The sequence below is a fragment of the Megascapheus bottae genome, chromosome 23, assembly GCF_031878675.1.
Source record: "Megascapheus bottae isolate mThoBot1 chromosome 23, mThoBot2.hap1, whole genome shotgun sequence".
Taxonomy (NCBI): domain Eukaryota; kingdom Metazoa; phylum Chordata; class Mammalia; order Rodentia; family Geomyidae; genus Megascapheus; species Megascapheus bottae.
Window position 1 is genome coordinate 9,603,666 of NC_143531.1, and position 14,309 is coordinate 9,617,974.

General features: G+C 39.6%; 1 protein-coding gene across 3 annotated transcripts in view; it reads left to right on the plus strand.

Moving 5' to 3' along the window:
* Elovl6 (ELOVL fatty acid elongase 6) overlaps positions 1–14,309 on the plus strand; it is an 84,587-nt gene that overhangs the window by 55,902 nt on the left and 14,376 nt on the right. For all 3 annotated transcript variants that reach the window (XM_090356684.1, XM_090356682.1, XM_090356683.1), the window contains exon 3: positions 5,745–5,876. In XM_090356684.1, coding sequence (XP_090212810.1) covers positions 5,745–5,876 — 132 coding nt within the window. The remainder of the gene's footprint in view (positions 1–5,744; positions 5,877–14,309) is intronic.

Below are 14,309 nucleotides of genomic sequence, written 5' to 3' on the forward strand. Positions count from 1 at the left end.
TGCCAGTACTGGGACTTGATCTCAGAGCCTTACTCTTGGTTTGCTTTTTTTTGCCCAAGGTTGGGACTCTACCAACTGAGCCACACTTCCCCTTTTAGCTTTTTGCTTACGAGTCTGGTGTCTGTGTCTGCCTAGTCTCGCTTCAAACTGGGATCCTTGCATCTCAGCCTCCTGAGTAGCTAGGGTTATAGGAATGAGGTACCTGCTGCACCTGATACTAAAGAAGCTGAATGACAGATGAACTAGAGATGAAATCTTGCATTCTGTCTTGAACATTAAAACTTGGTACACACTACTAGTAAATAGCAATCCTAAGACCTCCTTTCTCTCTTTTTTTTCCCTAGCAACTAAGTATTTCTACAATGGCTTGTTCATGGATACATCCCATAAATTAGGCAATTTAGACACACTATGACTCAGGAAGGCACTCAAGCCACACTCCCAAGAAGTTCATGAGTAATTAGCCTTGGTTGTGAAATAATTACACACCTGTAAGCTTCTTTAGTAGCAGATGGTACCCAGGTGGCTTGGAGCAGTCCAAGATGGTTGTCAGAGATCTTAGGTGCTGGGGAAAGCTCCAACTACGTACTCGCTTTATCAATGGAAACAAAGATCTATTTCATTTAAACACAGCCTTACACAGATATTGCTGGAAGAAGAGTACAACCGAACCCCACTAAGTGTCACTCAGTTTCTCTAAGTCAGAAAGACCACTTTCTAGGAAGGTTTTGGAATAAGATCATAGATAAATTCAAACTTCTAAGAAGAATGTCACTCTTTTGTTTTTTTTTTAATGACTTAACCTAATTTCTATATTTTATTTTTTTCATTGTTGGTCATAGAAATGCAAGGGAGGGAAAGTTAAGTATATAGACAACAAAACCAAATCCTACCAGTATTTTATTTATCTTTATTGAGTTGATTACTAACCTGCTCCAAACTCACAACCCTGAGAAGTAGTCATTAAGTATTGAGGGTTAAGGGTTGAACAATAATGATGTATATTTAAGACTTATTAAGCAAGACAAGTTTCTCCCATCTAGGATTTCTTAATTATCTGGTAATAAAGGTGTAGTGTCACCATTATATCTAGCTCTGAATGGCTGCCACACAGCCTAGGAAGAATTACTGGGTTACCACTGAAACATAAAGGAAATGATCCATCCCCATGAAATACTAAGTAAGCTAGCAGAGTATCAGAAGTCATTCTGACTATAACGGAACCTTTACTAGAGAAATGCCCCAAAGAAAATGCAATTTTAATCCACTTAAATTACCCAGTTTGGCAAGGAAAATCTTATCTTCCAAGCAAAATGAAAAGGCAATCATACATTCAGTCATACATAATACCTTTTGAAATACTGAGGTGAAAACAGTATGAGTTGTTGCTTCTTATCTACTTCCTTGATTACTGCCAGAGCAATTTTGGGTGGTCTTGACCAAGATACACCCTGGGGCTATTGTGAACCATAAGTGACCAGTGTCATGAGCCTCCTGTCTCTTCTTCTGTCCAATAAGGAAATGAGTTTTGTCTCTGAGATTCTTGCAATTCTCAAATTCTCTTCCATTATTTGCCCTTGAATGGATGAGATGATCATTATGATGGTGACAATGATGGTGATGATGGCGGTGTGTGTATGTACGCACTCACGCATTTGCTGAATAATTGGATATAAGAGTCTGAGGGACTTTTCTGCCTGGCCTGGCTTCAACCTGAGTATCTAGGATTACAGGCATAAGCTACCAGATCCTGGCTCATGAATAGCAGAGTTTTAAAGGAAGAGTTTTTAGGTGACAAAGGGGAACCTATGGCTTTATGTATGCTGGGCAAGCTCTACATAACTAAGCTAAATTCCCATTCCCCATTACTAAAGAAAGTCTTAAAAAAATAAAAAAAAAAAACCTGGAAAAGAAAAAAGGGCTTTCTGGGAAGTTTCTTACCAGAAGTAAGAAAATTACATTAAAAAAAAAATCGGAGCACCGATATCCACATTTGTAATCCTAGTTACTCAGTAGGTTGAGATCTGAGGATTGTGGTTCAAAGCCAGACTGTGCAGGAAAATCTGTGAGACTCTTACCTCCAAAAAACCTCCAGAAAACTGGAAGTGGTGCTGTGGCTCAAAGTGGCAGAGCACTAACCTTGAGCTGAATTGCTCAGGGACAGTGCCCAGGCCCAGAATTCAATCCCCATGACTGACAAAATAGAGAGAGAAAAAGAGAGAGAGCGAAAGAGAGAGGGGGAGAGAGGGGGAACTTTATCCACTTTCCCTTTGGTGGCTAGAATGTTTGGAATGTCTACTATTTAATTTAGTTTGCTCATAATGGCAAGTAATATAATGAATATAACCAAATTAAGAAAAATTATGATATGTAATGATGAGGAAATATTTTCAGTGAAGAGGGTTTGAATACTGTGACAGCTGAAGCATGAAGGGGTAAGGAGATTCCTGTTCTCTTCACAGTTGAATGAGGCTCTGTTCAGTTATGTAGACATCATGGAATTCAGTAGAAAGCCTGAAGGAATCCTGAGCTGACCATGAACCCAAAATCCTCCCTTCCCCCACATTTATCCTGACAATGTTTTCCACGGGCAAAAGCTCTAGGGCTCCTTTACCTCTAAGCCAATTTCTTTACAAAATAAAGATAATCTATAAGGTGAGGTGATGGGAAGAACTGCAGTAAAATTTCTACTCAATGAGTCAGAACTCCTGGGATTAGAGCCACTCACCACCTTTATAATTTAGAAAAAGGCACTTCTATATTATTTCACACACTATTGCTGACATTAACTTCACGGCCTTTTGTTTTTTAGTGAGTCTTTGCTTATGTTTTATATGTATGCATATTTTAAAATATAGAGCATATTTATACTTTGCGTACCAACAGAGGTAGTGTTTGCTCTAATAGTATACCAAATTTCTGGGCACATTTTATTTATACATACATACATACATACATACATACATACATACATACATACATACACATGTGCATATGTATGCACATGTGTATGTACATATGCATATATATGTACATATACCTATATATGTTTATATATGCATATATACATATATCTGTTATATGAGTATGTATTTACATACTACAGCAAACATGTATTTATAGCTAAAAGAATTTTTTTTCCTGAAAGGCTCTAGAGTTATTTTCCATAAAATGATCTCACTTTTCTAATTCCCTTTAAAATGAAGAAGTACTCTCTAGAGGAATAACGTGCACATATTTGGGGGTTTGTTTTTATTTTAATCTTTTATTCTAGTTGTTGGCCTTACAGAGTCACATCTTTCATTTGGTGTCTTCTATTATCATTGAGATGCCATCATTTCCCCCTTCAGAAACTTTGACAGTACAAGACCCTGTTTGATTAGACATGCATTAAGGACTGACTTTTTACACCAAACCTTAGGCCTTGTGTGCCTAGAGAGGAATTTGCTATAAATTTGCATGGTTACATTTGAAGTAATTGTTCAGCATTGTGTCTTGTCTTGCAAGACAGTGTTGGTCCATTTGATCACAGGCGCTTGTTCAAGTAAAACAATTTGCACCCCAGTGTCAGTGGCTTGTGCCTGTAATCCTAGCTACTCGGGCAGCTAAGATGTGAGGATCCATGCTTGACCTAGTCCAGGATTATCTCCAATCAACACTGGAAAACCAAAGGTGACCGTGTGGGTCAAAGTGATAGAGTGCTCTATAGGCACATGAAGAAATGCTTGACATATCTGGCCATAAAAGAAATGCAAATCAAAATAACTCTAAGATTCCACCTCACTCCAGTTAGAATGGCCAGGATCAGGAAAACTAATAACAACAGATGCTGGAGGGGATGTGGCCAGGCGGGATCACTACTACACTGTTGGAGGGAGTGCAAAATCATCAACCACTATGGAAAGCAGTATGGCAGTTCCTCAAAAGACTAAACATAGAGCTCCCCTATGACCCAGCAATTCCACTACTTGGCATTTACCCACTCATCCCAGAAACAAGGACATACTAAATCCACTAGGCCAACGATGTTCATTGCAGCACTATTTACCATAGCAAAGATATGGAACCAACCCAGATGCCCCTCAGTTGATGAGTGAATCAACAAGATATGGTATTTGTACACAATGGAATTCTATGCTGCTGTCAGAAAGAATGACATTGCCGAATTTGCAAGGAAATGGAAAGACAGAAAAAATCATATTAGTGAAGTAAGCCAGAATCAAAGGAACATAGGCTCAATGGTTTCATTTGTCATAATCAATAGAAACCTTGGGCTCACCTAGCAAAGATTTATAATAGAACAAAACCTAGATACATAAGGACATATAGGATGACACTAAACGAAAGTACCTCCAGGATATTGAAACAAAAGCCAAATAATGAATGATTGTTGTCCTTAATGTACTATGTTATCTCTCATCTCTTTTGCTGTCCCTTGGTTATATCATATTGTTACAGTATCTCACTTTGTTATCTGATATATTGGATATATTGGTATTTGGTTATTTGAAATTTGATAGGGAAGGGGGGAAAACCAAGATGGGGGGTGGGGGGAGGGTAATGGGGACCAAGACATGTGAAAGGGTATCAATGTATGTGAATTAATGCACCTTCTATCTGGCAAATATCATGTAACCCTTTTATTAATTACAATAAAAAGTATTTAAAAAAAAAAAGAAAGTACCTTCAGGATATAGAAACAAGCCATATAATGAGTGATTGTTGTCCTTAATGTACCATTTGAAATCGGATAGGGAAGGGGGAAAACAAGATGAGGGGCAGGAGGAGGGGCAAATGGGGACCAAGATATGAGAAAGGATATCAGTGTTTGTGAAATAATGCACCTTCTATCTGGTGAATATAATGTAGATTATCTTGTTTTGGTTTTGAGCCAGGTACCAATGTCTCACGATTATTGTAATCCTTTCTAACCCGGAGGCTGAGGCCTGCAAGGTCAGAATTCAAAGCCCATCCAGGCACAAAAGTCATTGAGACTCTTATCTCCAATTAACCAACCAAAATCTGGGCGGGAAGTGTGGCTCAAAGGGTAGACAACCAGCCATGACTGAATAGGCCAAAGGAACGGGAAGGGTAATATGGTATACCAACACATACACAATTCTTTTCTTTTTTTTCCTTTTGGTGTTATCATTTCTGACTTACTGTTCAGCCTTTTTCCTGTTGGCCTAATTGTGTAGAAAGCATTTGTTTTAATTTTTTAAAAAATGGCTGTTTTAGGATGTATGTACACATGTGTATTATGACATTTTCATTGTACTTTATCAAATTCTAGTTCTATAGAAGCTGCTGGTTTCTTATGTATAGATATGTGGGCTTGGCACTGTGAATATTGTTGTCTTTAATTAGTTTAGCAACAAATTAGCATCTCCTTAGGGACGTGGAGAATTCTGTTTTATTTTATCTTTGGTAGCAGGATTTGAACTTTGGACCTTGTGGCTTTAGTTATTTTTCAGGTTAATGTCTCAGACAATCCCAGTCCTGTTTATAGCTTCCTGGGTAGCTGGAATTTCAGATGTGGGCCCTTGTGCCCTGCTTGTTGGTTGAGATGGGGGGTCTCATGGTTTAGCCTTGAACCATTATCCTCCTCCCCTCTGCCTCCAACTGTGCTGTCTCCATAATGTGGGTCCCTATCTAGTGCCTGCAAAGAGGGAAACTGGTGTAAATGTCAATAGTTCCTTATGAATAAAAGTGATTAAAGGCAGATTGCTTTTTCCCCCCCTTAGGAAGAAATCATTCCTGTTTTCTGCACTGTATGCTGCCTTTATATTTGGTGGCCGGTACCTAATGAACAAACGGGCAAAGTTTGAACTGAGAAAGCCATTAGTGCTCTGGTCTCTGACCCTCGCCGTCTTCAGGTAAGTTTTTTTCATTTAAAAAAAAATCCATCCATTTTATCTCATTTGCTGAAAGAAGGCAATACTTGAGCATTTATTTTTGTGTCTGTGTTTTGACTGAAATCAATCCAGGCTTCCATCCAGGAAAGCCATCATTACAGCCATGTTTGTGTGACAGCCTTATTCTGTGTTGAGAGTCCTCAGGACTTGTCTCATCCTGGTAGGACAAGACGCATGCGTGAATTCCAGTATATTTTTTTTTGTATGAATATAACTAAGGGCCCAATGGAAAGAAGACATGGAAGGAAACGGCTGGAATCCATTGGAGAGCAGAGTTCAAATGCCATGCCTTGTCCTTAATGGAAAGATGGCTGGGTCAGCTCTCTAGAACACAGTACACTAGTTCTGCATCCCATTAAACACTCCCCATCGTGACTTCCTCAACAAACCCACCGGAGGGCTATGTACATGCAGCCAGTTCTTCCTTCCCTTCAGGCAGAACTCGGTTGGAAAGCCATCAGGACTAAGTCTGGTTCCTCCAGGGCTGTCTTGTCAGCCAGCATGCAGGTGCTTTATTTATGGAGGTGCAGCTCCAAGGAGTCTTCCCAGCCTTGGTGATGTAGTTATCACCAGACTGATTAGCACCACAGCTGGTGCAGAATTTACCTACAGTTCTAATAAAGGCACTTGTTCTAAATGTGATTTGTTTGTCAAGATTAGCAAGTTTATGGCCAAGCTTGGGAGGAAATAAGCAGGAGGCGGAACAAATAGATGCAGTAGAAAACACTAACCAATTCATTGCAGTGCTTTTGAATATCCATCGGCATTTCTCATGGTCTTGTGGTCTACAGAACCACCCTACTGTTCCTGGTATCATCAGAAGCCTTGTTAGCCACTTAAATCTAGCTGACAGCTAACCTGGCATGTTGAAGTATCCCTGCCCAAATTAGATGAGCCATTTCTCCAAACGAAAAAGGAATGATAATATGTAGAAACCAGTTTCTTTATTATTAGAAATTGATGATGATGATGATGATGATGATGATGATGATAAATTGTCAGGCACCTGTGTCTTACACCTGTAATCCTAGCTCCTCAGAAGGCAGAGATTTGGTTCAAAGCCTTTCAGTGTGTGCATGTGTGTGTGTGTGTGTGTTAGTCCTGGGGCTTGAACTCAGGACTTGAGCACTATCCTTTAGCTTACTTTGCCAATGCTCTACCACTTGAACAACAGCTCTGTTTCCAGCTTTTTGGCATTTAGAAATAAGACTTTTCTCAGATTTGCCTGCCTGTGCTGTCTTCTAGCTGCAATCTTCAAATCTCAGTTTCCTGAGTAGTTTAGGCTTATGGACATGAGCCGCCAACTAACTCCATGTTAGAAACGAAAGCAGTTTTGAAACATAATGAGGAATATTTATATTAATATTTTCATGCGTGTCCTTCTCAAGCTTAATGTTAAGCTTCAGATCATCTTACCATAATTTGCCGCCTCTTTATCACAGTTAATAACATTTGTGCTTAGATTCAGATATGCCTTTTATAAAACTTCTGTGTTATAGGTGTTAAAACAACTTGGTGACAGGTAAGATGCTTTAACTCCTTGGGCCAAAAATGAATTAGCATATAAGTAACTGGTTCTACTACAGCCTGCTCTGAAAGCTGATTTGGAAAACAGCATGGATATTCTAGCAGAGATTGCATGATACACGTAGTATTTACTTAGAATAACATCTGCAGTATTTTTTTGAAAAAGGATTGTTTCAAATGCAGATTAAGTGAGGGATTATCGTACTCAGAAACTTCCTGAGTGACCTCACAAATCCTTAAAGACTCTTTCTTCTTTGGTGTGTGTGTGTGTGTGTGTGTGTGTGTGTGAACACGGTTTTGAACTCTTAACAAATCTGTGAGACCTACAGAATGTAATTTCTGGGAATTGGCTAATTGCATAATTAGAAGTCAGTTAAGGCTGGTATCTACAACTAACTAGAGGATTATAATGGCAGATTGCAAAAAGAAAATATTAAGATGATGAACATAAATGACTGCTAGATGGTCCTAGCTTGGGGGCTTCCTGTTATGAAACGGAATGAACAGAAGCATTGAGAACAGCCTTCCTTCTCCAAGTAGTTCAGGTGTCCCAGGGGTCTGGCTGTTAGGAAGACTGTAGAAAGAACTGGAATCCAGATTTCAAATGGTCACCATACTGTAGTTTTCTTCGGCTTAGACTAAGTTAAAAACCTTTCTCCAAAAGCCAGTACTTTTCCCGTGAGAAGCAATTCTTGCAGGCTTCATATGATCCCAGTCTCAAAAGCATTAGCAGCTCTTTGATGGGAGTTTTCCATTTTTGTGTTTCACATTTCCACCAAAAGCTCTGGCTAGTTCTTCCTTATCGATTGCTGGCGAGGCAGCGGGAATGACAAATGGCCTAGATTTCTCAAGGTTTTGCATATGATGTGAGGAACCCTGGTTATTTCCTTTGCAAACAGCAGGTTTTGCTGGTAAATGAATTTGTTTAATTGGCAGGTAGCTCTTCACAGAACTCATTTCCTAATGTTTGTTGCCAAAAAAAAAAAAAGTAAGTTAGAATATGCTGTTGCCTATTTGTTGTTTTGGTTTTTGGTACTGGTACTGGGGCTTCAACTCAGGACCTGGGAGCTGTTCCTAATTTTTTTTTTCTCAACACTAGTATTCCATTATGAGCCACAGCTCCACTTCTGGCTTTTTGGTTAAATGATGACAGGAACTGTGATTTTTAGATCTCAGCCTCCTGAGTAGCTAGGATCTCAGGCATGAGGAATCCATCAGCAATAGCTGTTTGGATCCCTTTGGATTCTCACTTTGTAACTCCATTGTTATGTTTGCTGGAGTCTAATAGTCAAACAATGCTTATTGGATTCATCGTTATCTGAGGAAGTTCCTACAGTGTTCAGAGCATGAGACCTAGAACAAATTTGTCTAATTAACAATTGATTTAGGGCTCAATAACTGTGATTTCTTAACTATGCAAAAAGCAGTGGTTTTCATTTCTACTGCAATGGTGGACAGACAAGTAACTGTCTGGGGTGTGTGTATGTTCCTGAGTTGTGTGTGAGCCTCATCAATCTAACCATGGGGTACAATGACTACAGCAGTAAATGATTGCTAATTGACCCTTGGTATTTGGGCTAATCCAAAATGAAATCAGAAGTTTACCGTTCAGCTTATAAAGTCACTTATGACTAAATGACATTGATTACCATTATTTAAAGCTATCTTATGCAAGAAGCCAGAACTTGGATTTCTTGAGACAATTTAGCTTACTTCTTATACTATTTGATCAGATAAGCAAACAAGTAAATAACTGTCTAGGACAAGGATGCAGAGAAAGAAAAGCTGAGAAGGAAAAGAAAATCTAGTTTCTTCCTTTATTTAGAAGTAATAACTCGATGTTTCTTCCCAAACATGAGTAGGCAGTTTGGCTTTGGAGATTTTGTCCGACTTTCTCAAACTGGTTCTTACTACCTCAGAAAACCAAACCCATTTTTTCATCACACTTGAGAGTAAAGGAATGACACACCCGAGTGTTCCTTAATGTGTGATTTAATGTCAGTAATGTATTTTATTTAGTTCTTCATGAAGACAAAGGCCCTTAAACTCATGTGAAGTCACTGAATAACTAAAACACTTCAACTGATTTTGTTTTGTGACAGTTTTTTGTTTTGTGACTTGAACTCAGAGCCCCTTACTCTTGCTTGGCCTTTTTGCTAAAGGATGGTGCTTTAAGATTTTGCTCAAGGCTGGTGGAGCAACAGCTCCACTTCTATTTTTGTTTTTTCCTACTTAATTGGAGATAAGAGTCTCATACATTTTTTTTTTGCTTGGACTGTCTGCCAACCCCAATCCTCAGCCTCCTGAGTAGCTAACATTATAGACATGAGCTACAGGTATACCTGGCCTATAAATATTTTCTTTCCCTTTCTTTCCCTTCTCTTATACATTGCTTTCAATGTTGCTTCCTTAGCTGAGACTGCACGTGGAATTACATGTGTGTGACTTGCTGACAGGACAGGACAGTGACCTTGAAATCCATTGAGCTGACTAATAGAGAGAGAAGTAATCTGTCTCTTCAGTGGCTTTCATTGAGCAATGACAGGGTTATTGCACAATGACAAGGTTATTCTTAATGACAGCCCGTCCTTGGACAGACTAAGGGACAGCAGCTAGTAGGTTTCCATTTTCTTTTCTTTTCTTGGTCATGAGCCTTTAACTCAAGGCCTGGACACTGTCCCTGAGCTCTTTCACTTAAGACTAGAGCTTTACTACTTCAAGCCACAGTGCCATTTCCACTTTTCTTGTGGTTCATTGGCAATGAGAGTCTCACATGGCCTTTCTTGCCTGTGCTGACTTTGAACCATGATCCTTAGGTCTCAACCTCCTGAGTAGCTAGGATTACAGGCATGAGCCATCAGCACCCAACTGATTAGAAGTGGTTTTTTTTTTCTTCCCTCTTTGATTAGAAGCATTTCAAGCTGAAAACCAGCTAGAAAGTTAGAGTTGACTAAAAAAGAAATTATCACCACCTTCAACAGATGTTTTAAATGACTTTCTTCCCCTAAAAAATATAGATGTGGCTATGTAGCTAAACAGAGGGAGTGCCAGTGTCCCTGCTGTGACATTGGTGACAGGTGCACACTAGCATTTTTGCTGGGGTGGGTGGGGGGATAACATCAGAAACAGCTGGGCTTGGAAACCTTCCGGAAATCCTTTATTGTTTCCTGTGTTGGGTCAAGTCCAAAAGGAGAATAATTACCTTCCAGAGCTGCCAAGTTTTTAGGCCATTCAGGAGCTCTAGCTCTTTCCTAAAAAAGGGAGAGGAGAGGAAAGGAAAAAAAAAAAAAAAAAGGACTGAGTCAAGTTGCAAGAATAGTGACTGAACTATTATAAAAAGCATTTCTAGGGGCCGGGAGTTTGGCCTAGTGGTAGAGTGCTTGCCTAGCATGCACGAAGACCCGGGTTCGATTCCTTGGTACCCCACATACATAGCAAAAAGCCGGAAGTGGTGCTGAGGCTCAAGTGGTAGAGTGCTAGCCTTGAGAAAGTCCAAGGACAGTGCTCAGGCCCTGAGCTCAAGCCCAGGACTGGCAAAAAAAAAAAAAAAGCATTTCTAAAGGACTAATTTCCTCAGGAGTGGTCTGTTTGCTCTCACTGATGAAATTTGATGTAATGCTCTTTCTAGAAGCAGCCTGATCAAAAGCAGAGAAGGTAGAAGGGGCGGGGGGGGGGGGGATCTGACCCACTTGCCATCTACACGACATTAATAATAGAGGAGGTTGAATATTTCAGCCATCACAGTAATTGAGGAAGAACAGGGTAGAAAGAAAGCCAGTATTATTAAAACAGGAATGTTTGACTGTTCTGAAATTTCTTCAACTTTCAAGTATTTGTAAAATATTGGAGCTGGGAATGTGGCCTAGTGACAGAGTGCTTGCCTAGCACACACCAAGTCCTGGGTCCGACTCCTCGGTACCATATACAGAGAAAAAAAAGCTGGAAGTGGTGATGTGGCTTAAGTGGTAGAGTACCGGCCTTGGAAAAAACCCAAGGGAAGTCCCCAGGCCAAAGAAAGAAAGTTTAACTCTTTCCTGGTTAGTGACAAGTAAAAGTGATTGGGTGCACATCCCCTCTTCATTGGCCTCCTTAGAGCCATAAACTATTCCAGTTGGGGGAGAGCTTACTCACTATACTCAACAACATCTGCCTTTCTTTTTCTTTTTCTTTTTTTTTTTTTTGCCAGCCCTGGGTTCAATCTCCAACACTGGGAAAAAGAAAAAAAAAAAAAGGAGGGAGAGGAAAGGATTCTATGAGTTTAGGAGGAAGGGGAGAAAAGCTTATTGTAGGCCTCTCCAAAATGTATTAAAACTTCCTGGAATGTGTGATTTCTTGTTTCTGAGTTCTCCCTCAAAGAACTTCTGAGAGTACAGCCTGAAAATCTGCATTTACCTCCACATTCCTGGGTACTGTCTGTCTCTGAGGAATAGCCCAGAGCTCTCAGGAGACGTTCAGTAGACCAAGAGTCCAGTGCCCAATGCCAGGTGACAGACTTGTGACTCTGGCCCACTTGGCACACCTGAGCCTTGACTCATGCCCTGACTGACCTTTCTGCAGCCATTTCTGTATTATGTATTAGCTAGATGTGGAAATTACTTTTAAAAAATACATATACACATTCATATACATATACACATACAAGTATATACACGTATGTACTTACACATGCAAATGTATATGTATACATGGAAGCATGTGTATGTATGCGTGTACACATATGTGTATATGTGCATATGTGTTGTGTCTGTCCCTGTATACACATACACTCATATATGTATGTATATATGTGTGTGTGTACGTACACACATGTATAGATATACACATGTATATGTGTATATCTATACATGCATGTAGGTGTGTGTCAGTTTCCCTCATTAAAATCTGTTCACAATGAAAATAGGTTTTTTTTCTTGTTGTTTCTCTTTTCTAACTCCCTGGACACTCCAGAGAACCTCTTATGTAATCAGCAGGAGTTTTCTAAGTGGACAAACCCGGATAGATACAGTCAAATAGGAGCACAATTTTCTAGGGAGTTATCTGTGGCTCTTGGCTTGAGTTGCATTGGACACTGGATTCTTTCCTCCACATTCAATATTTGATATTGACCTGCAAGGGCTCTTTAATTTGAGATTTCTGTGGAGCTGTGGAAAGGGTTTGTGGTTAAAAACTCAATAGAACTTGTCATGTGGTTAGATTCAGTAAATTTGCCCAAGAAAATACTGGTCTCATCCATTCTCTTCCCAAGACACTGACACTCGCATTTATCTTTTTGTTAACACTCATCATAGATTCATTTTTCATCAGAAAGAGAAATCGTTGAGCGTGCTGAGTCATTATTAATCATTTCTTGAAAGCTTTCCAGCATGACAGGAGCTGACTGGGTCTGCGGCCTGGCTCCCGGTCTGTCCATCTGCTTATTAGGTATTGTCACTGCCCTACCCACATCATAGCTCCCTGCCACACCACTGGGCCCATCTGGGTTTCACTCGCGTGGTATCCCAGACTTTCAACTGTTCATTTTATCTCTTCCACGAAGTCATTTTTAGCATTTATTAAAAGCACATGTCACATGCTCCTGGAGTTTTTACTTTGGGTTGGAGGATTGTATTTGTTGGCTTGTTTGCTTATCATGACATGGAACTAAAGATCTTCCTGCCTGAGATTACAAATGCATACCAACACACTTTTGGACTTCTTGATTTGTCTTTTTTTCTTTATGTTTTGAAAGATATTTTTTGCACTTAATGGCATGATAGATATGATTGCTTAAGGTGTAGGATTTTTATCTATGGAGACATCCAAACCCTCTTTCAATGTTCTTTATTTTAGCCGTAAACTAACTAACTAAATAAATAAATAAACAAACCCATAGGCTATGGCTTTCATTTTCACATTTATTTTGTGAGTAAATTGGAGCTATGTATTGTTGTTTATTGCTTTATCATATAGGAGTAAGATTGACTTAGGTTTTGATGTAAAAATTATGAGGTTGCTTCCTCTCTCTCTCTCTCTCTCTCTCTCTCTCTCTCTCTCTCTCTCTCTCTCTCTCTCTCTCTCCCCCCCCCTCTCTCTGCCATTCCTGGGGACTGAACTCAGGATCTAGACACTGTCCTTGGACATTTTGCTCAAGGCTAAAGCTCTGCCACTTGAGTCACCATGACACTTCTGGCTTTTTAAGTGTAGGTGGTACTGAAGAATCAAACCTAGGGCTTTGCGTGTGCTAGGCAAGCACTCTACCCTTAAGCCAAACTTCTGGCCTCTGAGATTGCTTTCTGACAAAATCAAATCTTGAAGGTTATCTCTGGGGTCTTCAGAGAAAGCCAGATAGTCCATCACCTACAGCCACCTCCTTTTACTGAGGCACAGAGAAAGACAACTCACCCTTCATACTTGCAAGAGAAGTATGTCACTGGTCAAACACACACCTGTCTCATAAAAGTAACTAGAACAACAGGGAAAAGAAATCAAGCCAACCTCTTTTTGAGTAGGGTAAGCATTTACACTAAATAGATACCTGTAGAATTGATGTTCATTAACTCGTGCACCCTTAGCATTGTAGTAATTCAGTGACTATGAATGAATATGAAAACTCCAGAAGAAATAATGTACTGTTTTAAAAGATGATAAAGATCTAAAAGTCTTGTCTTCAAATTAAAAAAAAATTAAATGTGTCTTTAGATTAATATGCCAGGGGGAAAAATTAGATATATGAAAGAGCAGATACTTAATGATTGATGCCTTTTCCTTTTCTGGTGCTTTCTTATAGGGACTTCCAAAAGTTTAGAGTTGAACCTCATTTTAAATATGTAGAAAGCCAGAGGTCACAGTAACTTTGCTTCTTCTCCTCTCTCCCTTTTTTTCATTCTT